At 54.6% G+C, this 23907-nt stretch overlaps 1 protein-coding gene across 1 annotated transcript; it reads right to left on the bottom strand.

Annotated features, from left to right (window-relative positions):
* Positions 1 to 13453: 13453 nt before the first annotated feature.
* LOC311183209 (phospholipase A and acyltransferase 2-like) lies at positions 13454 to 19563 on the bottom strand (the record flags this gene model as incomplete). The annotated part of the gene is made up of 4 exons (XM_084252524.1): positions 13454 to 13567; positions 14639 to 14907; positions 17253 to 17361; positions 19543 to 19563. 4 exons carry the CDS (start codon positions 19561 to 19563, stop codon positions 13454 to 13456), a joined length of 513 nt encoding a protein of 170 aa, XP_084108650.1.
* Between the last annotated feature and the right edge of the window lie 4344 nt (positions 19564 to 23907).

The following is a 23907-nucleotide window of genomic DNA, read 5'->3' as shown; positions in this document are numbered from 1 at the left end:
ATTGCACATGTGAATCATTTCACCCCCACCTCCAGTTTCTGGTGCTGCGATGCCTCCATCCTAAGTTTTCTCCTCTTGATACCGAAAGCCGGTGTCAGTTTCCCTCAGCCAAGAAAAGGAAACAGAGTTCAAGGAAAAGGAAAGCAGTTTAATTTGTCGACAAATGAGGAGAGCAGCAGACTCATGTCTGAAGGACCACCGTCCTGCTCTTGGGCAGAGGGCAGGGCTATATAAAATGGGAGATGGGCTGGGGTCTGCGAAGGGGAGGGGATGGGGGTGGGCACAGATGTGGTGGGCGCCAGCTGGCTCTGCTGTTTAACTCCCTTCTCCTCGGAATGCAGGAAGACCAACCTGTGAAACTGTTATAGGACAGCCACGATATTGAACGGGTTCCTGGCTGTGGGTCCTCACCCGCGCGCTTACAAGGGACTTATGAATACTCCACTACAGGCACACACAAAAGGTTCATAAAAGGTTTATTTACAAGGGAAAAGGAAAGAAGGAAAATGTACAACTCAGGGAGGAAATAGGGAAATAAAGTCTTTAATGCGTCCTACCCGATCCGCCGACCTGGAAACCCAAAGGCACTGTCAGAGCTGGCCGGACTCTGCGAGCTGGCAGAGGGCCAAAATGGGGGACCCCCTCCAAAGCCCATGTTTCTGGCTTTATACCCACCTGGCTGCTTAACCTCACCCTCAGGTCCCAGCCACCTTCCCTTCGGTGGGGATGGGATTTGGAGTTCCCAGGGTCTTTGGCTTTGGCCTGGGGTGGGGATGGAGCCCACAAAGCCTGTATGGAATTAGCTTTAGGACAGCCTTTTCCCCCTAACAAAACAAGGGGGAAACTGCAAGAAATACAGGAAAGACAAACTTGTCAAAGCTTATCTGAGAGACCAGCCATTTGTAACTGCACACGAGGGGCTGGCTATCTCACCACAGACAGTGCCCGCAGTGTCCGGAAGTTCCAAACAAAAGATTTCTCATTCAAGACAACACTGTCCCACCAGCCAGGCCCTAGAGGATGTGGCAGCCAGCAGTAGCTGGCCAGCAGCCAACTCACCACGCTGGAGGCTCCCATAGTCGGGGCTGGGGGCAGCTGAGATGACTCACAGCAGCCACAGTCTGATGGTGTGGACAGCACCGGCCACCAGGCCAGACAACAAAGTAGGCAGGAGCACCAGGAGGCAGTACTGGAATATCTAACCACTCTTTGAGTCACAGGGCCAGAGCGAAGGCGCTCCTTCCAGACCTCAGCAGCAGCAGGACAAGAGGCAGATCAGCTGCCTCCCGGTCACAGGAAAGCTCTCAATTCTCTCTTCAGAGGTCAGAGATCAGCGGCTGGATGTTTCCACTTTCTTTGGAGGCCAGAAACCGAGTGCAGAGTCTGGGAGGCTCAAGATAGCTCCTGTGCTGTGTTATATCCTCTGTCAGGGTCCCCCACTCTTGTTGATACCTGCCTTATTAGACCATTTTCACATGGCAGGAGCCCCAGGGAGGAGCTGTCCAGGCAGCACCTTTAGGCAGCAGGAAAAACTGCCCTTGAGAGGCAGTGGGAAAATGTCTTCCTTCAGGGCAGGCTGTGGTGAACCTGCTCAGTGAGGAGGGTGCTGTGGACAGAGAGAACAGATAGGCAGAGAGGAGGGTGGACCAGCTCAGTGGGGAGGGAGAGGAATCCTCATTAATGCAGAGGCAGAGCCCAGGAAAGGGAGAAGCTCTAGGAGGGGGCCCTCCTGCAGGCCTGAGCGGCCCAGAGGGTCTGCCCTGGCCATGAGCACAAGGTCACAGGCAGTTGTGGCCTTCAGGAAGGTCACAGTTGTCAGGGGAGACAGGAGGTGCAATGGGAGGAATGGGAGGCAGGGGCTGGGCAGAACATTGTTAGGGCCAGAAGCCAAGGACAGGGCTGTCCTGAACCATGTCCATGGCTGGAGATTGAAGAGGAAGTGAATTCAAGAGATGTTTCCAACATCAGACAGTTCATGAATATGCAGGGGAAAGAGGCCACCGGGGAGCTGACCCTCCCTCTGATTGGACGCCCTGGGGTGAGGATGGAGGAGGTCGTCAATGCTGAGATCATCTCAGACAGGGAGAAACACTGGAACATTCTCAAATGGACAAGCGGCAAGCCCGGGGGCAGGTCAGGAGCGGCAGGAGGAGATGTGGGGAGAGGCTGGGGAGCCCCATCAGGGGAGGAGAAGGCAGAGAAGACCTTGCTCAGCCCCTTCCCAGCTCAGGCCTCCTGACAAGTCCCTCTTCTCTCTGGGCCTCAGTTTCCCCTGAGCAGGGGCTGAGGCTCCTCCCAGGGCGGCGCAGGCTGCAGTTGCAGGACGCGGCCAGCAGAGGCCGCTGTGGGTGCGGCAGCTGGGAGGCCCCAGAACCCCGGGGGGCGGGGCCGTCAGCGCTGTCAGGCCTGGGTCAGGAGGGTTTGGGGGAGGGGGGTTGTCACAGTCCGGGGGAGGCCCCTGGTGCTGACAATCAGGGCAGGAGGGGAGATGAGGAGGCCGGTCTGGGCAGGGCAGACAAGCTCAGTGTCACTACCCAACTTTGCTGGATGACTCTGGGGCACCTGCCTCAGTGATGGGGTCACCCGCAGCTGCACTGTGGGCAAGCTCAGGGGCACAGGTACAGTGTCCCCGCACATGCATATCTGCATTGTCAGTGTTCCCCCAAAATACACACATGAACACACAGTACGTACATACTCAGAATTCACACATACACACATATACAGATAACACACAAGCACAGTCCACACACAAGGCACAGCACAGAACAACTCCATAGTATGAACATATATATGGGCACACACCACACCTGTACCTGCAGATGCACACACAGCCACCCTGTCCCCACCCCAAACACACACACAGTCATATTGTCCTCTTTCCTACCAGGTTTTGAGGAAAATCTATAAAAACCAGGAATGAACCCCCACAGGGGACAGGAGGAGCTATTTCCCCTTCCACCCACTCCAGCAGCCTTTCCCTAATGGTGACCAGCAGCAAGGGGTCCCCAGGCCCAGCCACAGCCCCCAGCAGGGCTTCTCTGTGGCCTGAGACACACCACTATGCCCACTGATTCTTTTTTTTTTTTTTTTTTGAAGTAAAAGCAGTCAGAAGTCACATTTTATTTTATTTTATTTTATTTTATTTTTTTAAAGATTTATTTATTTATGTATACAAACACTGGGTACAGTCAGAAGCGTGGGAGGGTGAGAGAATTCACCAGAGCCAGAGCGGGGAGCAGAGCAGGCAGAAGGACCGAAGTACACTGCTGAGGGGAGCAGTGGGCGGCAGGAGAGGTCTGCGCGCCATGTGGGACCCTCCTTCGGTGGCCGGGGAGCAGCCGGGGATTGAATGGGCGCTGCGGAGGCTGCGGGCATCTTCGCAGCCCAGCACTCAATCGCTGCGCCACCAAGGGAGACCCTATGCCCACTGATTCTTTGCAGATACATGAGGACCCCCAACCGGGTGACCTGATTGAGATTTTCTGCAAGGACGCCCCGCACTGGGCCATCTACATAGGAGAAGATCGTGTCCTCCACGTGGTTCCTCCAGGTGAGGGCTGTAGGGGAGAAAATTTATAAAATTCCCAAATGCTAGTGAACAAGTGAACACACTGAGAACAGGGCCAGACAGAAATGAGCAGCAGAGCCGGGGGGCTCCCTCACTGTGCTCCCTCCCTGGGCAGAGCTGAGCAGTGCCTGCTCCCCTGCCCCCTCGCCATTGTGGGGGGTGGGGGGCAGGAGGGGACAGGGTTCCCCAGATCCTGCCAGGAGCAAGAAAGGGGCTGCAGGGCTCCTGCTTGGAGCTGGGCTGTTGCCCCTCAAGTCTCTGCAGCGCCAGGCCCTGACCTGGTGGGAGAGGCCGACAGGCCCTGCCCTGCCCGCAGCTGAGTCTGGGTCTGCAGGAGGCGCCTCTGCATGTCCCAGGCCAGTTCCTTGGTCCTCCGGGGGGCCCCAGGGCAGAGGCCCACAGCGCTGACTCCCTGCTCCTCAGCACAGGCAGCTTCCTGGGGTCACCGCCCAGAGCACTCCCACCCAGGGGTGCAGTAAGCACAAGTGGGGTGATCAGCTCATTGACAGAGGAGCAGCCGGTGTAGCCTGGGAGGGGAGACGCGGGCCCTGGTGTGTGGGGCCCGTGAAACACACAGAGGCCAGCACAGGCGCCGGGAGGGGAGGTGGCCCCGGCCTTGCTGCCCCGTCCCCCCGGGCAGGTGCACTGTCCCCGACACAGCGTTGTCCTCAGTGTCAGCACAAGATATTTGCAGCCTGTTCATTTGCAGCACGCCCCGTCTACCTGCCCAGAGCTGTAAAAGCACCTGAGTTGATGGTGAAGACACATCAGCTCACTGACCCGATGACCGTGGCGGGGCTTGTGAGAGGAAGAGCAACAGAGGGCGCCTAGGTTTTGGGGTGAGCCTGTCCTCACAGGCTCTCTAGTGGATGGATTCTAAGGGCAAACACCAGCCTTTGTTGCAAGAACATACCGGATTCTTCTCTTCCCTCTGCAATTGTGAAAATCAAAGACAAAACACAGGGACTGGATCTTTAGTTTGCACTCAAATCACAGTTTATGATGCTGACCCTGTGAAGCCCCAAAAGCTCCCTCCTGGGACGCACAGGCCTGCACGGAGCACGAGGCCGCGTGGACGATGGATATCACTGCCGAGAAAAAAATATCAAACCCATTGATAAAAACGAGCAAATTCTGTGAGTCCCTCAGTCCTGTCTGTGAAGGACAAACAGGAAGACTCAGCGGTGGGGTCCTTATTCCCCCTGCCTTCCCTCGCCACCCCTCCCTGCAGCCCTGCTGACAGTGTCTCTGATCTCAGGTGACTCAAGCAGGTTCAGCTCCCTCTCATTTGGGCGCAGCACAGAGGTGGTGAAGCGGGAGCTCCTGCAGGCTGTGGCGGGCGGCTGCAACTACAAGGTCAACAACCACTTGGACGCCCAGTGCCCCCCACTGCCCCCCACTGCCCCCAGACAGGATCCTCCGTCGTGGGAAGGAGAAGATCGGGGCAGCTGTGGAGTACAGGGGAGGGGGCAAGAATTTTGTCACTTATCTGAGATACGGCGTGGCCTTCAGTGAGCAGGTAAAGCCTTGTTTGGGGAGACCCTCTCCCTCCTGGAGGTTGTCTGGGGATGGGGTGACCAGTCTTTCCCCAGAGGGGAGAATCAACATGAATGACTCAAACCTGGGTCTGGGGGACCCTCTGGCTGGGAGTTAGGAATATGAGCTCATCTCAGACGGCTTTTTTTTTTTTTTAAGAATATTTTATTTATTTATACAAGCACTGGGGACAGTCAGAAGTGCGGGAGGGTGAGAGAATTCACCAGAGCCAGAGCGGGGAGCAGAGCAGGCAGAAGGACCGAAGGACACTGCTGAGGGGAGCAGCGGGCGGCAGGAGAGGTCTGCGCGCCATGCGGGACCCTCCTCCAGGGGCCGGGGATCGAACCGGCGCTGCAGAGGCTGCGAGCAGCTTCGCAACCCAGCGCTCAACCGCTGCGCCACCGGGGAGGCCCTCAGATGGCTTTTAGTCCCCTGGGGATTCATGGACAGGACACTCCCCGCTGGGCCTCAATTTCCACATATGCAGGAAGAGAGGATGGTGGAGGACCCCTCAATACCCTCCCCTAAAAGATTCACCTTGACGGCACCCACAAACACTCCTAGGCTCATGGAGAGTCTGGCCTGCAAGGACCACAACTGGACCCCTGTGCCGCCAGGGCTCAGGCGAGGGAGGACAGGCATCTGTAACCAGAGTAAGACGCAGAGCATTGATGTGGGGTCAGGGGCACAGACACACATCCTGCCCCACCCCCTTCTCCCATGTATATTTTCCAAAACACACGGCTTAGAGAGGACAGAAGAGGACCCAGCCCAGCTGCCCTTCTGCAGACTGAGCTCCTCACAGTCCCGTGACTGCACACCCAGGGCTCCCAGGGTGACCAGGCAGAGGGTCCCCTGGAGGAGAGGAGGGCCAGAGGGGGGAACACGCTGGACAGAGAAGAAGGGAGGCTGGCCTGGGATGGGGTGTGACCATCCAGCTCCACATCCAGGTAGAGTTGGGGAATAGCCGCAGTGGGGGCAAGTGGACATTGGACTCTGGATGTCAGGGATAGCTGGGGCTGCAAATAGATGTTTCCAGGCTTCACTGAGAACAGGACACAAGTCACAAGACCCCAAAGGCTCTGCTGAGGCTCGGGATATCTCCCAAAGGTTCTCATCAGCCCCTTCCTCTGCAATGACCAACCCAGGCAAAATCAAGTGTCCACTGTAACCTGACCCCAGGAGACCAGGCACAAAACTGCGGTCTCTCCAGCCTACACGACCAGGAACTTGTGTCACCCCCAGAAGGTCCCCACACAGGAGTTCTCAGACCCTCCTGCCAGGTCTCAGCACACACAGCCTCATACACCCACACCCAGAAGTGCCCTCAGTGTCCAGAACCCAAAACATTCCCTCTGGATCAGCCAGACAGGCCCTGGGGAGGACTGTGTGGGCAGTATGGGTCCAGGAGTGCAAAGAGAGAGGCTGTGGAGGGGGGACACCACCTGGGTCCCTACCTGGTCAAGAGCACGTGTGCCCAAAAGCTCCCCCAACAGGAACCCTCAGCCCCTCCTGCAGGTCTCAGACACACACAGCCACACACACCCACCACCCAGAGGTGCTCACAGGGTCCCAGGGCCCAGGACCCTCTCCATGGATCAGCCAGCATGTCCCTCGGGGGACTGAGGGGGCAGTGAGGGGCCAGGAGGGCAGAGAGAGAGCCTGTGGGGGGCTGCCTGGGCTCTGACTCTGGCATGAGCTGCTCACATCAGGCCACACGCCCTGAGCATGCTGTTCAGGTTCTGGGTCATAGTGTCAGCTCTGTTGGCAAGTGGAGACCCCAGACCCATGAGAGCCTGAAGGAGCCACAAACCTGCGCTGAGCAGCTGTGAGGACAGTGGAGCCATGGCAGCCAGGTCTCTCTCTGTCTTCTCTGTCTGACTAAAGCACAGGAACAGTAGCAGGACCCTGGGCATGCTAACACCCCACACAGAGCCATTATTTAAAGAAAATTTCTCCAAGTAAATCTTGAGATCTAATTGACATCATTTCAAGATGCATGAGTGGGGGAGCCCCAAGCCTCAGAACATCAGTTTGCCCTGCCTGGGCCCCAAGGGGCAGCAGAGCCAAGTTGAGGTTCAGGCCACCTCTCAGTGAGTAGAGAGGTGGGGTGAGCAGGAGGGTGGGTGTGAGGAAGGGACTGGGGCAGAGACAGCAGGTGGGCAGAGGGGAGGCTGAGTCAACTCAGTCCAGGAATAGGTGCCCTCAGTCACCCCAGGGGGCAGAGCCCAGGGAGGGAGGGTGAGGAGGGCCCTTCTTGAGGGCCTAAGCTGCCCAGAGGGCCTGACCAAGTGTGCCTTCAAGAAGGTCAGCAGGTCCTGAGGAGACTGGACATGGAGTGCGAAGGATAGTGATCTGGGGTCTTCCAGAGGAGACCTGGGGGTCATGGAGACAGGGCCGAGATAGAGCCCATGGGTGGAGACAGGGGAGGAAGAGAGACCAGGAGACACTCCCAGGGCCCCATGGTGTATGGGCATGGGCAGGAGAGAGGACATCAAGCAGACCCCAGTGGCCTGATGGGTGCCCTGGGGTGAGGGATGGAGGAGGTTTGTCAATGCTGAGAAAATCTCTGACAGGAAGAAACACTGGAACATTCTCAAATGGAGAAGCTGCAGCCCCCTGAGACAGGTCACGAGGGGCAGGAGGAGATGAGGGGGAGACGCTGGGGAGCCCCATCAGGGAAGGAAAAGGCAGAGAAGACCTTGCTCAGTCCCTTCCCAGCTCAGGCCTCCTGACAAGTCCCTCTTCTCTCTGGGCCTCAGTTTCCCCTGAGCAGGGGCTGAGGCTCCTCCCAGGGCGGCGCAGGCTGCAGTTGCAGGACGCGGCCAGCAGAGGCCGCTGTGGACGCGGCAGCTGGGAGGCCCCAGAGCCCCGGGGGGCGGGGCCGTCAGCGCTGTCAGGCCTGGGTCAGGAGGGCTTGGGGGCGGGGGGTTGTCACAGTGCGGGGGAGGCGCCTGGTGCTGCCATGACAACCAGGGCAGGAGGGGAGATGAGGAGGCGGGTCTGGGCAGGGCGGACAAGCTCAGTGTCACTGCCCTACTTTGCTGGGTGACCCTGGGGCACCTGCCTCAGTGATGGGGTCACCCGCAGCTGTGGTGTCCACAAGCTCAGGGGCACAGGCGCAGTGTCCCCACATGTGTGTGTGCATCCCCAGTGTGCCCTTGTGCACAGACACACACAGCACTACCTGACCCCATGTGCATGCAAACAACATGCATTCCTGTGCCCCAGACACACAGGCACAGCATGCACACGTGTGAACACAGTGTCACACACGAGTACACACTGTACATTAGCTCCCCTGTTCTCAGTCTTTCTTTAAGCTCACAGCCCATGTGTTCGGAAGATCTGCAGTGACAAGAGGGGTGACTGCCCCACTGTTGCCAGGAGACTCCAACCAACCTCCACACCCCAGCTTGCAGACACACCCGGGTGATGACTACCTGCAGGAGGTCCCCAGGCCCAGCAGCTGCCCCCAGCCAGGGCCTCTGTTGCCCGGACACCCACTTCTATCTCCACTTGTTCTCTTTCAGTTTTTTTAACTACCCGAACCTGGAGACATTATTGAGATTTTCTGTGCAGGCGATGGGAAGCGCTCGGGCTCCTATGTGGGCGAGGGCTACGTCACCCATTCGGCTGATGGTAAGGACTAATGGAATAACATTTGCAAGACACTAGTAAGCACATGAGGGCAGTGGACACAGCAAAAGAGGTCTGCGCGCCATGTGGGACCCTCACCTGGCGGCTGGGGATCGAACCGGCACTGCAGAGTCTGCGGGCAGCTTCACAGTCCAGCGCTCAACCACCTGCGCCACCAGGGGAGGCCCCTTATTTTAAAGATTTATTTATTTATACAAGAACTGGGGTATAGGTTAGAGGCACTGGAGGGTGAGAGAATTCACCAGAGACAGAGTGGGGAACAGAACAGGCAGAAGGACTGAAGACACTGCTGAGGGGAGCCGCGGGCAAGACAGGAGAGGTCTGCCGCACCATGTGGGAATCTCCCTGGCTGGCCGGGAATTGAACCTGCACTGCAGAGGCTGCGGACAGCTTCACAGTGTGGCACTCAACCCACTGCACCACCAGGGAGACCCTGTTCTCACTTTAACTCAAGGCCTAGTGCTCTGCTGAGCCACTGTCATGTGTCTTTGTTCAAACCCATAGAGAGTCCACACCGGGAGGAGCCCTGACATCAGCCATGCACTGGGGTGATGATGAGTGGATGAAGGGCTCCCCGAGTGATGACGGTGCCCACCGTGAGAGGTGGTGACCTTGGGGAGACAGTCCTGGGGGCGGGTGTGCTATGGAAACCTCTGGACCTTCCCCTCAATGTTGCTGTGAAACACAAACTATTAGGGGCAAAGTGTGTCCTGAGCAAACTCCACACAGGCTTTGTGGCGTCCACCCCCACTCCATCAAGACACCCGGAGCTACAAATCCCAGGATCCCCAAAGGGAAGGCTGCAAAGGTTGCAGAGTTCAACACCTTCTTCTGGGGGTGTCTCCCAGAGCCAGGTCCCCCTTCCCCTCTTCACCTCACCTTCCCCCACGACCCCATGGGCAACTGCTCCCTCTGGCCTCCTCCAGGTGCCCCACACCCTCTGCCGCATTGGTTTGAAAATCAGGGAGGTCAGCCTCCCCAGGTGGAGCTTCCAGGCATGTGACAGATGGGGCCCTGCCCCCCTAGGAGGAGAAGCCACACAGAAACTCTCCCCATGGCCCCCGAGGGGCCGGGGCTATGAGAAAGTTGGAGAACAAAGAATAATAACTCATCATCACTGCCACAACCAGGGCCTGCCCAGCTTCCCCGGCTGAGACAACAAACTCCATTTCAGATTCTAGAAGGGGCCATGCCTGGCCTGCTCAGGGCTGCCCGGGACTCAGGGCGCCCAGCTGCTCTAGCCAGATTCCAGGCCCCATGACGGAAAGGTTGAGAGCAGGTGGAGAGGAGAGACAGAGAGAGAGAAGACATGCTCTCACTCCTGCCATCTGCTGCTTGCCAGCCCACGCCTCATTCCCATCCAGGGACATCTGTTCTGGTCTGGACGGTGGAGTGTCAGGTCCTTTGGGGTTTGTGTGGCCTGCACACTGAGGTCCCCTGCAGGGAGACTCGGGTCTAGGGTGCCCCTCAGGGACATTCTCACTGTTGCCCCAGAGCACTGGCGCATGCACGGATTTTACTGATGTCCCCCCTGCTGGATCTGCAGGGCCACCAAGAGCTGGGACTGTCCTGGCTTTTACCCTGGGGACCCAGCGCCCCTTACAACACCTGGTAGAGGTGGTCACATGGTTATCACATGACTAATAAATTCACCTAATATTACATAAGAAAACAAAGCAAATTTGTGATTCTGGGGGTAATCTTTGGAATGAAAAAAAAGTCAGGGCTGTCTCCAGAAAGACCTTTTTTTTTTTAAGGATTTATTTATTTATGCATATAAAAACTGGGGTACAGGCCAGAGGTATAGCCGGTGAGAGGCAGAACAGGTGGATTGACTGAAATGCACTGCTGAGGGGAGCAGCAGGGAGGCAGGAGAGGTCTGCTGCGCCATGTGGGTATCTCTCTGGCCAGGGATCAAACTCTTGCCTCAGTATTTGGGAATAGCTCCACAGTGTTGACACTTAACCCCTTGTGCCACTGGGGAGGCCCCAGAAAGACCTGCCAAGTCACCAAAGTGTGTAATTTCTAAGTTGAATACTTTACCAGACTATTCCAGGCTCTGCCCATGGGACGGAATCCAGGGCCAGGATTCTGCTGAAGGGGAAAAGGCCCTCAGTAATGAAACCATACTTTCATCAGGATTAGCTCCTCTAACCATGCCACTGCCTCAGGAACTTCTCCGTCTCAGCAAAACTTCAGTGGGGCTGGTAACCTGCCTCAGAGAGCATCCTGTGGCCCCCAGGGTCTAGAACACAGACGAGGCCTGAGACGGAGCTGGATCCTCCTACCACCTGGGTGACCTGCTCTCCCTCAACATCACCCGGTCATGTTCCAAAAAGATGCCCTGCCTGGCCCGAGCTGTGTCCGGGGCCTTTTCACCCTCTGTGTCTCTCAGGAACATGCTTCCTAAACATCCTTCTTAAACACCCAGACTGTCTTTATGGGAACTGTTGTGTGTCCACGCCTATTAATTCCGTCCGCTGTGGACTGCTGGGTCTGTTTTCTCCATGTGGGTCTGGGTATATTCTTTGCACTCCTCATACACTAGACCAGAAAACACTTCCTGGGCAAGGGTTTGTACTAACTTGCTAGGTTCTCTTGGATTCCTTTTTAAAATTTTTTAAATGAAGACGGACTGGGGCGTAGGCCAGAGGTGAGGGGTCGGAGGATTCACCAGAGACAGAGAGGGGAGAAGAACAGGTGGATCTACTGAAATACACTGCTGAGGGAGCAGCGGGGAGACAGGAAAGGTCTGCTGCGCCATGTGGGTCAGCTCCCTGGCTGGGGATCAAACTCAGGCCATCAGGGTGATAAGTGCTGAGACTAACCCCTAGAACACCAGGGAGGCCCCTGTCCAATCTTCTGTTGATGGACGGTCACTCACCTCCATGCCCTGGTGGGGTACACAGCGCCACAGTCAATACTGCGCAACCAGCGTCTTTCAGTTGATGGCTCCATGTTATCTGGATACATGCCCAGGAGCAGGCCGGTGGGCCATGTGGCATTTCTATTTTTAGTTTTTCAAGGTGAATGCACATTGCTTTCCAAAATGTCACCCATGTACACACCCCCAATAATGCTCTTTCTCCACGCCCTCGGCAGCATTGATTGTTGTTTCTTTTTACTATGTGCTGTTACCCAAGGGTGAGATTTCTTTCTGCGTTTAACCTGCATCTTCCTATTAAAAGCAATGACACACATTTTCCTGTGTGTGCTGGCCTTCTGGATTTCCTCTCTGATGAATTGTCTCTTCAAGTCTATTGACCATTTATTCATTGTTTGTGTGGTTTTTTTTAATTCATTGAATAAGGTTTTTATATCTCTTGGCTAATAACCCCTACTTGGCTGTGTAATATGTAAGTATTTTCTCCCATTCAGTAGAATGTATTTTTAGTCTATTTACTTTTTCTTTTGCTGTGTAAAAGCTTTTTAATTAAAGGTAAATCCAACTGATTATTTTTGCTTTTATTTCCCTTGACACAGGGGTCTGAGTCCCCAGAAACCTCTTTATCCCTGATGTCACAGAACATTTCACCAATATTTTTTTCTATGTATTTTGCTGCAGGTCGTATATCTATCCTTTCATCCATTTGGAATTTGTTTTTGTTAGAGAATGATCCAATTTTATTATTTTCCATATGCCATCCGTTTTCCTGGTACCCTGAGACTTGTGTGGACATGGCTGCTTCAGCATGAATTAAGTATTGAGATGTACATAAATTTAGTTCTGAGATTTCAACATTGTTCCCTTGATCCATGTATCTATTTTTATCCAATATCATAGTTTTTTTTGTTTTGTTTTGTTTTTTTGTTTGTTTTTTTAAAGATTTATTTATTTATTTATACAAGCACTGGGTACAGTCAGAAGCGCGGGAGGGTGAGAGAATTCACCAGAGCCAGAGCGGGGAGCAGAGCAGGCAGAAGGACCGAAGTACACTGCTGAGGGGAGCAGCGGGCGGCAGGAGAGGTCTGCGCGCCATGTGGGACCCTCACCCGGTGGCCGGGGAGCAGCCAGGGATCGAACCGGCGCTGCAGAGGCTGCGGGCAGCTGCGCAACCCAGCGCTCAACCACTGTGCCACCGGGGAGGCCCTCCAATATCATAGTTTTAATTACTGTTGCTTTATAATATAAAGTCAGGTAATACGATGCCTGTTTCCTTTTTTCTCAGGATTGCCTTTGTTAGTTGACACCCTTTATGGTTCCATATAAATTTCAATGTTTTTTCCTTCAGTTTCTCTGAAGCATGTTGTTGGTGTTTTGGTAGGGGCTACAATTAAATTTATATCTCTCTCTCTCTACTCCAGGTGAGAACCGAGAGAGAAGAGCTCTGGTCTCCCTCCTTCCCATAAAGACACTAATCCCATCACAGGGTCTCACCCTCATGACCTCATCTCAACCCAGTTACCCCCAGAGACCCACCTCGAAATACCATCATATTGGAAGTTAGGGCTTCAACATGAATTGTAGTGGGACACACACATTCAGGCTACACAACCGAGTCTCTAATAGAACCCACACTGGGCTGCATTTCCCCCAAATAAAATCGTCCTGTCCTTTTATTTAATTCCATTAAATAAAACCCAAAAAATCACAAGACACAGTTAAGTCAATAAATCAAACGCTAAATCCCAGGTTAAGCAGGACGTCTTCATGTTCAACGGCTGCTGGGGGACAATTTCTTGGCCTTATTGCTTTTCCCGCTTGTTTCTGGACAACAGCATCCCGATGATGCCTGCAGTGACCACCACGGCTCCCATGACCCCTGCCGTCACTCCAGTTGTGGTGACTGCCTTGGTGACCTAGAGCGGAAGAAAAGGGGGGCGGGTCACACTCCACATCAGGGGTCTGACCGAGGGTGTGAAAAAAATACGTACATAAAGCATGTGTGCTGTGTATAATGCACCCCAAATTCCATCCTGTGCGGTTTGTATTATGTTGGTTTAAATGTTTGCTGTCACCTGAACTGTAATATATGCAGGAGTGCGTGGTTTTCCAAATTGTTTCATGCCAGAGTCAGCAAGCTGTGCATCAAATACAGCTGTTGTTTGTTTTTGTAAAACAAAGCTTCATGGAACACAGCCTGGCCCGTCCATTCATGTCATGTCCCTGGCCGCTTGTGTGCTACCAGCTGCAGAGTCAGAGTAGCAGAGCCCGAGCCTCTGTCACAAAATATTTATCATCAATACTTACATCAAAATATTTATGATCAGGCCCACTGCAGGAAAGGTTTGCCTCACATGAGCTGAGCTTGGCCTGCTCCTGGCTCACCTGTTCCCTCTGCCTGTACTCCTGGTCACCCCCATTCCCTGGCCATTACCAACTCTCTTCCAGTTTTGTATTAACCTAAGAATTAAATCAGACCCAGCGCAGGGGCTACCTCTCCGTGAGGCAGCCTTGATCCAAGAAGCCCTCCTTGATCAGGGAAGCCCTCCTTGATCAGGGCCTTCTGAGCAGAGTGCTCCTGGCTTCAAACCCCACCTTGACGGGTGACTGTCAGATATTAAGGACTCAAGAGCTCGCTGCTGACTGAGTGTGGACAAGCTACTCAAGCGATGTGCGCCTCCGTCTCTCCATCTGGAAAGTGGGATAATACAACCTGCCTCTAGCTAGGGCTATTGGGGGGGGGCTTGTGATGGGGTGACCTGCTGGCTGTGACTCCCCCTCGGCCACTGCCCCCTTACCATGGTCTACGAGCGGCCCCTCCCTGGGCCCGCACCTGTCCCGCCCAGACGGACACCCCAAGGGCCGGGCCGGGATCCTGTCTTGGGGGTTATCTCGTCTCCTGCTCCCGCCCCGTCTCCAGGCCGGCCGCGCACACGCCCGGGCGTGGCCGAGGGACAGCGCGGCTCCTGGGGACACCTGGGCCGCACCTGGTCACTGACTTTGATTCCGTAGCGCAGCTCGTTCACGAAGTGCTCGCAGTTCTTGCTGGTCAGCGAATAGGGCATCTCGCGCCCCACCAGCTCCTCCGCGGCCCGCACGATCTCGCTGGGCGGCCGGGGCCGGCGCTCGCTGTCATGCTTGTTGTTCACCCGGTACCTGCTCTTCCCGGCCACGCGGCGCAGCAGCTCCTTCCTCACCACGGCCTTGTCGCTCAGCGGGGACACGACGCCAGAGGAGTCACTTCCAGAACATCCACCTGCGGGTCCGAGGAAGCGGTGAGTGGACCCTGCGCAGCCCGCGGGGCTCAGAGCCGGACCCAGCCCCGAGGGCGCCGCGGACCAGGTGACTGGGGTCCCCGGGAGTCACCTGCGGAGGCAGGTGGGGGCCGGAGCAGCCGCCCAGGCCCGAGACCCCTCCCGGGCCAACCCCGGGAGCATCCCCGCGGGGCGCCCGAGCCAGAGCCGAGCCCCAGGCCGGGCCGGAGCTCGGGACAGACTGGGAAGAACCGGCTCGGGAATCCGGGGCCCCGTCCCGCCGCCCGGTCTCGGGGGGGCTCCGCCCTCCCTGCCCTCGGGTCTCCGCGCCCCGGTCTCCTGCAAACGGAAGGGGTGCGCGCGACGTCGTCCCGCAGCCAGTCCCCGGGTTAACCCCTGGAGGGCACCGGCGCCCCCTGTGTCTCCCGCGCTGGGGTGCGGGCCCTGGACCAGGGAGCAGCCCGTGGAGCAGAGAGGAACCCCGAACGGCACGACTCCCCCTCGGGGCGCCCGGGCCCGTGTGTCCTGCGTGCGCGGGCTCAGGCCTCGCTCATCCTGATGTTCTCTGCAACAGGCGTTTCCGAGAAGGCCTCGCCCCGCTTCACCCTCTGCAGGCGCAGGGGTGCGGCAGAGAGGCCCCCGCTGAGGAGGAGCCAGAAGCTTCCCTGAGCCACAGACCCAGAGAGAGGGAGGCTGCAGGGAGGGGATTAGTGTGGGCATCAAATAGATCCGAGAATTTATTCTTTTTCATGAGAAAAACACATTGTCACCCACTCTGCCGCTCGGTACCCCCAACCCCAGCGTCTCCTTCTGGGCTTCTCATTTTCCCTCTTTGCCCCTTAGTCTTCTCGCCTCTTTCCCTAGTGACCCCACCTCTCCCCTTTATCACCCCTCACCTCCCCAAAACTCCCCCCAACTTTCCCCCTCTGTCTCCCACCCCAGCCCTTCAGCCCCCTGCTGTCTGGGAGGCTTCCCTGGTGGGGGGGGGGGGGCGCTCTCTCCTCTCCTCTCTCACTGATGGGCACTTGCTCCAGAGTTTGGCAACTTAAACATTCACTCATCACAGGATCCCACAAGCCCAGCGCTGGGTGTCTACACAGAAGAAATGAAAATCTGTCCACTCATACAGAACAGGCCTGCGTGGGGATATTAAAGTGGCCTTAATTTTTGTCAAAAATCAAAAAGCACCCAAAGGTCCTTCAGCTAGTGGATGGATGAGCAAAGGGTGCTACAGCCACGCCAGGGAATACTACTCAGCAATGGACAGGAACAAGCAGGTCACAGGCTACAGTGCAGAGGCCCCTCCACTGCCCTGTGCTAAGTGAAAGAAACTACCAAGAGACGAAAAGGCAACATTCTATATAATCCCATTAGCATGACATCCGGGAAAGGCAATACTATAGGAACAGAAAAAAGAACATAGGTTTCTGGGACCTAGGAATAAGGGGGTGCAGGGGTCCAAGTTTTAACGATCCTGGGGGATCATCATAGGGGAGGTCAGAAAACCCTCCTTTATCATATTGCACTGATGGTTCCATCATCCTACACATTTGTCAAAACTCAGAATTGTGCTGTAAAAAGGTTACATTTTACTATTTGTTAATTGCTTTTCAATAAACCTAATTTTATGAATTGCATTTGAATATATACATCCATGTACACACATATATGTATATGTGCACGTACACACACCAACTGCACAACTGCCGTGAGATGCAGCGGCCGATTCCATGTAGACAGTCCCCGCTGTGGGGTGGTGTGGGGCGTGTTGCATTTCTTTAATGCTGTGAGTTTCCAGAGGGAAGGGGGTTGGCTCAGCGCCTGGCCAGGCTCCACCCCGCCTTCCATGCACTTCTCCATGTCACCCCTCCATGTCACCCCTCCACGTCACCCCTCCACTGCCAGGAAGCGAGGGACACACCCCTGGCTGCAGAGGCTGCAGCTGCACTCAGCAAGGTGAAGTCACAAGTTCGACCCACACTGTGGGCGGGCACAGGACGCAGGATTGCACACGGGGCTGTCTGGCTGGGAGGGCCTTGCTTCAGTGACACGGCAGCCAGCTGGACACTAGTTGAAGAGAATGACTGTTTCTTATTCTCCAGAACAACACTGACCAGGGAGTGCAGGCCCAGGAAGGGTCTGACCATGGTGGATTGGCTGGGACTGAGCCCCACTCCCTAATGGGACAGAGGTCAACAGTGTCTCCACCAACTTACTGATAACGAGCACGCCAGGGGGCAGCACGACTCAGCAAATGCTCCCTGCACTGAAGGGAGAACCTGGCGTAACTGTGCGGCTATCCTGTTCCGAATCCACGCCTGTGCTTAAGCAGAGGCCCGGTCCTTACTTAGAACACTCAGATGGACGACATAGCCGTTCCCCACATAGACGGCCCAGTGCTGGAAGCCAGGGCGGAAAATCTCAATCAGGTCCCCAGGTCTTGGGCCTCCTTGGTCCTGCAACAGAAAAGTCAGAGATGAGTGAGCCCTGGCAGGGACACCCAGCCCAGTTACAGGCTGTGCTCATCACCGGCCAGAAATAGGGAGCAGGGGGCTCTTCCCCTACAAGTGGGTAGCCCCTCCCTTTTCTGGGTCGGCTGAGCCGTGTGGCTGAGTGTGAGCAAGGGAGTGGGGGAGCTGGTGTGTGAGCGCATTTTACACACAGAGCATGTTTGTGACAGTCAGTGACTCTGTGGTCCCAGGTCTACACCCTTCCCAGGCGGTCCTGCCCCTCCTCCCGCATCTGTGTGATTCTTGGGGGTTTCAGAGCTGCCACTTGCAAGGCCCAATATGGCAGTCACGGTGCTCCACCCTGACCCCCGTTTTCCTCACTCCTCTGAGCAGCAACTATCACCTGGGGGTCTGCTGCCCCTAAGCGGCCTGTCCGGCCACCATTCTTTGTCACCGCAGTTCCGCGTTCCTGCACAAGGTCAGAACCGCCCGGCCGGTCTCAGGAACCAAAGCTTACACGGTGCCTTTCAAATCAACCAAGAGCTGAAAGCTTGATCACTCTGGGAAGGCTGTGCCTCCCGAGGTATGACCAGGAACTCCTGGGGGGCTGATGATCGATGCATAAACACACTCCCTACTATACAGCACGAGACATGACAGGGAACACGGGGGGGGGGGGGGGGGGGACGGATGTGTGACAAGGGACCCTAGAAGCTGGTCAGTGGTAAGTCTTGGGATAGGATGGAACCATGGCCGGGGTCTAGGGTTCGAGCTCAAGTGCAGGACTGAGTCATGAAGCAGATGGGACGTGCCGGGGGCAGACGCGCAACCCCGAGACGCCAGATGACGGAGCACATTTTCTAGCCTGACCCTCCCTTCTCTCTTTGTCCTCCTTCCCCTCACAGCTGATGCTGGGTGTTTACTCTAAGAATAAAAAGGCCAGGATCTTGCTCTTTCAGCAGCACCCTGCCTCCTACAGCTTGCTCCCCGACTCCCGAGTGTCAGTGTGGTGTCAATGCGACAATCACTGCCCCACTTGAAAGACGAGGAGGCTGAGTCTCGGGGAGGTCAGGTAACCTGCCAAAGGTGCTCACCTGGGCAGAGCCGCGAGACCAAAACCCAGGTTTGCAGTTTGAATGAGCAGGAAGTATGTTGCCTGGAACACACTCAGAATTCAAGCAATCCCCGGCCACCCCTTTTCAGGAGCACCCTGAGGCCGCCCTGCACCCTCCTCCTCTGTCTCAGCTGGGCCAGTCTCCCCGCCCAGGAGGCTGACTTGTGTGGGCGTCTGGTGGCGGGACGTGGTGGAAAGGAAAGCCTTCGGCCATGGGAGGCAGAGGTCAGCCTGACCCACAAGGGGACAATTTGAGCATCAAAAAGAATCAGAACTACGCATAGATCGAAATGCGCCAAATATTTAGAGCAGGCAGGTTTGCGGGGTCTGGGGTGCCCCCTCCCTGCCCTGTAGCACTACTAGCTCCCCTTGAGTTCTGGTTCATTGTTGAACAAGGAAAACACATTCACATATTTTTGTGAAATCAAAAAAATTTTTGGTTTGGCTTTTTTGTTTTTGTTTTTTTAAGCGAAGACTTTCCCTCTCTCTGCCCCGGTGGTAAGGCGCCTCCAGTCCTCGGCCGCCGGGCTGGGATGATTATTACCAGCCCCATGGTGTGGCCAGCAAAGATGCAAGAAAGGCCTCTCCCCGGTGTCTGGATGCACCGGGCAGCTTGAAAATGTGGCAGTTACTGAGCAGGAAGGAAGAAGGGCACGTGGAAGGGGGATAATGCGATAGGAGGGAAAGCAGAGGGGCTGGGGCTGTGCGGGAGATGAAGGGGGGCCGGAGGCCTTCCCCACGGCGCGCCACCGCCCTGCCAGCCCCTGCCACAGCCCCGCGCAGCTGTCAATCATATTTCTGAGACACACACACCCAGCCCCAGCCCCAGCTCGTCCCACCCACCCACCCAGCAGGCAGTGGCCCCGGACAATCGGGAAGGGGGTCTCCCAAGCCCACCATTCCTGCCCCCCAAGGCCGGCCCAGAGGAGTCTCCTCCCCCCCCACCCCATAGAGCGGGACCCTCAGGCCCCGCCACGGCGGCGCAGCTCTGGCCCTGCTGCCCACGCAGCAGCACCCAGGTCGTCACCTCTGCCTGGGGGGCGATTTTTGAACAGGAGCTCCCTGGGACTCACCGACGCCATCACCACCGCCATCCTGCCTCCGCGGCTGCCCGAGCGCTGCGCTGCGGCCGGAGGCCCAGGCTCGGGTGAGCTCGGAGAGTTTCGTTTTCCCTCCGGCCCCACCCAGGCCGCGCTCACGGAAAAGGTGAATCATAAATTGCAGAGCCAGGCCAGGTGAGCACGTGCAGATAAGGCCTGGAAAATCGGCCAGAGGCCGGAGCCCCGCCCAGCTCCGAGCCCACGACCTGGACAGCGCGAGGGCCCGTGGCCCCCATGGGCGCAGGGAGACGCTCTCCTCCCCCGCGGCCTCGGTGGGGAACTCCCCTGCGAGACCCGCGCGGGAACCCGGCGCCACCGGGTCTGGTGTGCGGCCTGCGAGTCTCCTCCGCGCCCACCTGGGGGCCGCGCCCCTGGCCGGGCGGGGTGGACGGGAAGGCTGGGGGGCGCCTGGATCCTCTGTGGGCTCCCCGCGGGCAGGGAGGAGCCGCTCCCTTCTCCAGCAGGCGGCGGGCAGAGGCTTAGTGCCAGGGCCGGGCGGCGGGCGCTGGACTGGGCTGCTCCGGACCCGAAGCATCTCTGCCCAGCGGCCGCCCCGGGCAGCGCGGGCCTCTCTGCGCACCTGCACGCCTGACCGCGGCCGGCACGTCACCTGGAAGCATCCTCACCGCCTCCCGAGGGAGAGCGAGGGGGGGCGGCTGCTAATTCCCAGCGCTGCTGGCCACAGCCCTTGCACGAGCCCCCCCACGCCCCCAGGCGTGCGGCCACTTTTGGGTCAGGCCCCCCAGCCCGGCCAGTCGCTGCCATCGCTGTGGAGACGTCACCGGCCCGTCCCCAGCAGCCGGCCTTGGTGGGTGCTGAGGAGACCGCGTGGGCCGACACGGGACCGCCCTGCCCTGTTCTGGTCTTGGAGCTTTGGCCTCATCGGATCTGTTCAGGATGCAGAAAAGCGGGTCCGCGAGCCCCATGAAGGGGAGGCCTCAACCAGGGCTGCTGGGCAGGGGCTGCTGCTCCTCCCAGAACTGCCCGTGCAGGACCAGAAAGGGCTCCCAGCTGGCCAGACTGGGGGGCGGGCAGGCTGGGCTCCAGCCAGCTGCATAGACAGAAGGAAAAGTAGAGGGATCGTGACTGTTTGGGAGATGGGCATACGTGTGCATATGTAAACACAGACAGATAAATTACACATACAGATATACCTAGAACTATATGTATATGTATGTGTGTTTGTGTAAATTATTTTACTTTATTTTTTTAATTTTTTTTTAATTTTATTTATTTATACAAGAACCAGGAAACAGGCCAGATGTGAGGGAGGGTGAGAGGATTCACCAGAGACAGAGCAGGAAACAGAACAGGCAGACTGATGAAATACACTGCTGAGGGGAGCAGCGGGCGAGACAGGAGAGGTCTGTCACACCGTGTGGGTTGCTCCGTGGTGGGCGGATATCGAACCAGCACTGCAGAGGCTGCAGACAGCTTCACAGTGCTGTGCTCAACTGTCTGCACCACCAGGTAGGCCCTTACTTTATTTTTTTTTAAGATTTATTTTTATTTATGCATACAAGAACTGGGGTGCAGGCCAGAGGTGCAAGGGATGACAGGATTCAAGAGAGACAGAGTGGGGAGCACAATAGGTGGATCTACTGAGATACACTGCTGAGGGGAGCAGAGGGGAGACAGGAGAGTTCTGCTAACCATGTGGGTAGCTCCCTGGCCAGGGATTGAACTCAGGCCGCAGTGGCTGGGGATAGCTTGATAGCACTGAGACTTTAACCCATTGTGCCACCAGGGAGGCCCTACTATTCATTCGTTTGCTCACATCCCATTCTAGAGGGCAGCATAGTTTAATACTCCTCTTTCCCATCGAAGGACACAAGGCTGTCCCATTACTGGCCAAACTGCCATCTTGTCCTCATGCCAGCCCCCAGGGCACCCGAGTCTTTTTGCTGGACAAAGACTTTCCAGGCTTTTTGGCCAAGATTCAGAGTAAGAAATACACTGCAATGCACCAGGATACAAACAGACTTGAGGAACATCAATAAAAGTCTTGCCAAAAATTTACCCCAAAACTGGAGACATACATCCTCTTATGTATTCTGTCATTCTGTTTCATTTAATTCTCTGGAAATATCAACTGTGACTACACGAAAGATTTCACTCACTAATGGGTCACAGAACCAGAGTTCTGGGTCATTGGTTGTGACCTTCATCCTACTGGAGAAAGAATGCCAAACTCAGCTGCCCACTGACCACGTGATAGAGCTGCAGCTGCTGGGCATCCATGTCAATCCTGGCAGCCTGGGAGCTGCCCCCTGCGTCCTTTCATTCACTTGCCATGATTTCTTACAGAGTGCCACACCTTGTCACGTGCTCACTGGATGTTTGTATTTACTCCTCTGTGTAGGGGCCATGAATATGCCCACTTTTCTGTGGAGCTATTTGTCTTTATCTAATGACTATGTACGAGTTCTTGATATATTTTTGTGTTACCAAAATCTTCCACCAGGGGCCTCCCTGGTGGCACAAGGGGTTAAGTCTCAGCACTATGAAGCTATTCCCAGCCACTGCAGCATGAGTTCAATCCCCGGCCATCCAGGGAGGTGACTGACCCACATGGCGGAGCAGCAGACCTCTCCTGTCTTGCCCGCTGCTCCCCTCAGCAGTGTATTTCAGTAGATCTGCCTGTTCTCCTCCCCACTCTCTCGTTGAATCCTCTCACCACCACCCCCTGCACCTCTAGCTTGCACCACCCCACTTCTTGTGGCATAAATATTTAAAAATCTTTAAAAAATATCTTCTACCTGTGTGGTCCCACTTTTCATTTCCTTTATGGTGTTTCTTTGTTCCGGGTTTGATTTGTTTTTTGTTTTGTTTTGTTTTGTTTTGTTTTGTCTTGATCGAAGTAACACTGTTTTTAATATTGTAACATGTTAACTGATCCATCAGACTCTCTATGTACCATGTCACCTTTACAACTAGAACTTTAGTCTTAAGATGTGGTTGGAGAAGCAAATCTTTTTATTTGAAGTGATCAATATTTTCTTGTTTGTTTCTTTCTTTTTTTCTTAGCTGTTTTCAATTTTTTAATTAAATGTATTCACTTACATATATCTTCTCCCCTTTGGTAAGACATCTTTTCATTTTGATGATAGTTTCTTTTGCTGCACAGAAGTTCTTCCCTTTGACATATAGCTGTTTGTGTACCTTTGAATTTCTTTCCATCGTAATTGTAGAGTGAGGCCCCAAAGACAACTCTAAGGCCCACGTCCAAGAATGTGTCCCCTTCCTTTTATTCTATGACTTTATGATTTCAAGTCTCACATTCAGGTCTTTAATCAATTTGAATTAACTTTGGTGGATAGTGTGAGATAATGGTCTAGTTTCATCCTTCTGCATGTGGCTGTCCAGTTTTTCCAGCATCATTTTTTGAAGAGACTATCATTTCCCTATTGTATGCATTTAGCTCCTTTGTCATAAATCAGTTGTCCATATAACTGTGGGTTTATATCTGGCTTCTCAATTCAATTCCATTAGTCTGTGTGTTCTTACTACTAATATTATGCTGATTTGATTACTATAGCTTTGTAGTATAGTTTCAAGTCAGGAAGTGTGATACCTTCCACTTTGTTCTTTTTGCTAGGATTGCTTTGGCTTTTGTACTTCCAAATAAATTTTATGATTTTTTTTGTCTTCTATTTTTGTAAAGAATGCTTTTCAGATTTTGATAGGTATTATATTGAATTGGGATATTGCTTTAGGTTGTATGATCATTTTCTAATTGATGAGCGGGGAATTTTTTATAGATCTTTACAGCTTTTTCTATTTCTTTCAATAATATCTTATAGGTTTTGGTAAAAGGTTTTTTATCTGTGATTAAATTTTTTATCTGTGATTAAATTTATTCCCAGGTATTCATATTTTTTGATGAGATGTAAATGGGATTGTTTTCCTAAATTCTCTTTCTGCTAGTTATTTTTGTATAGAAATGCAACTGATTTTTGTGTAATGATTTTGTAGCCTTCCATTTTACTGTATTCATTTATTATTTCTAATATTTCTTCACTGAAATCTTTGGGCTAGTCTATGTATATATTATCATGTCATCTGTAAATAGTGATAGTTTAACATCTTCTTTTCCAATCATGATATATTTTATTTCCTTTTCTTACCTAATTGTTCTGGCTATGACTCCAGTACTATGTTGATTGATTATAATGAACACAGACATCCTTGTCTTGTTCCTGATCTTAGAGGAAAATCCTTTAGTTTTTCTCCATTGAGTGTGGTGTTGCCTGTGGTTCTGTCTTGTACAGACTTCATCATGCTAAGATGTGTTCCTTCTATACCCATTTGTTGAGAGTTTTTATCATAAATGGATGT

This window comes from Talpa europaea (genome assembly GCF_964194135.1).
Source record: "Talpa europaea genome assembly, chromosome: 1".
In the NCBI taxonomy this organism is placed as follows: domain Eukaryota; kingdom Metazoa; phylum Chordata; class Mammalia; order Eulipotyphla; family Talpidae; genus Talpa; species Talpa europaea.
Note: the sequence above shows the minus strand (reverse complement) of the source record. Positions and strands in the feature narration are given on the sequence as shown.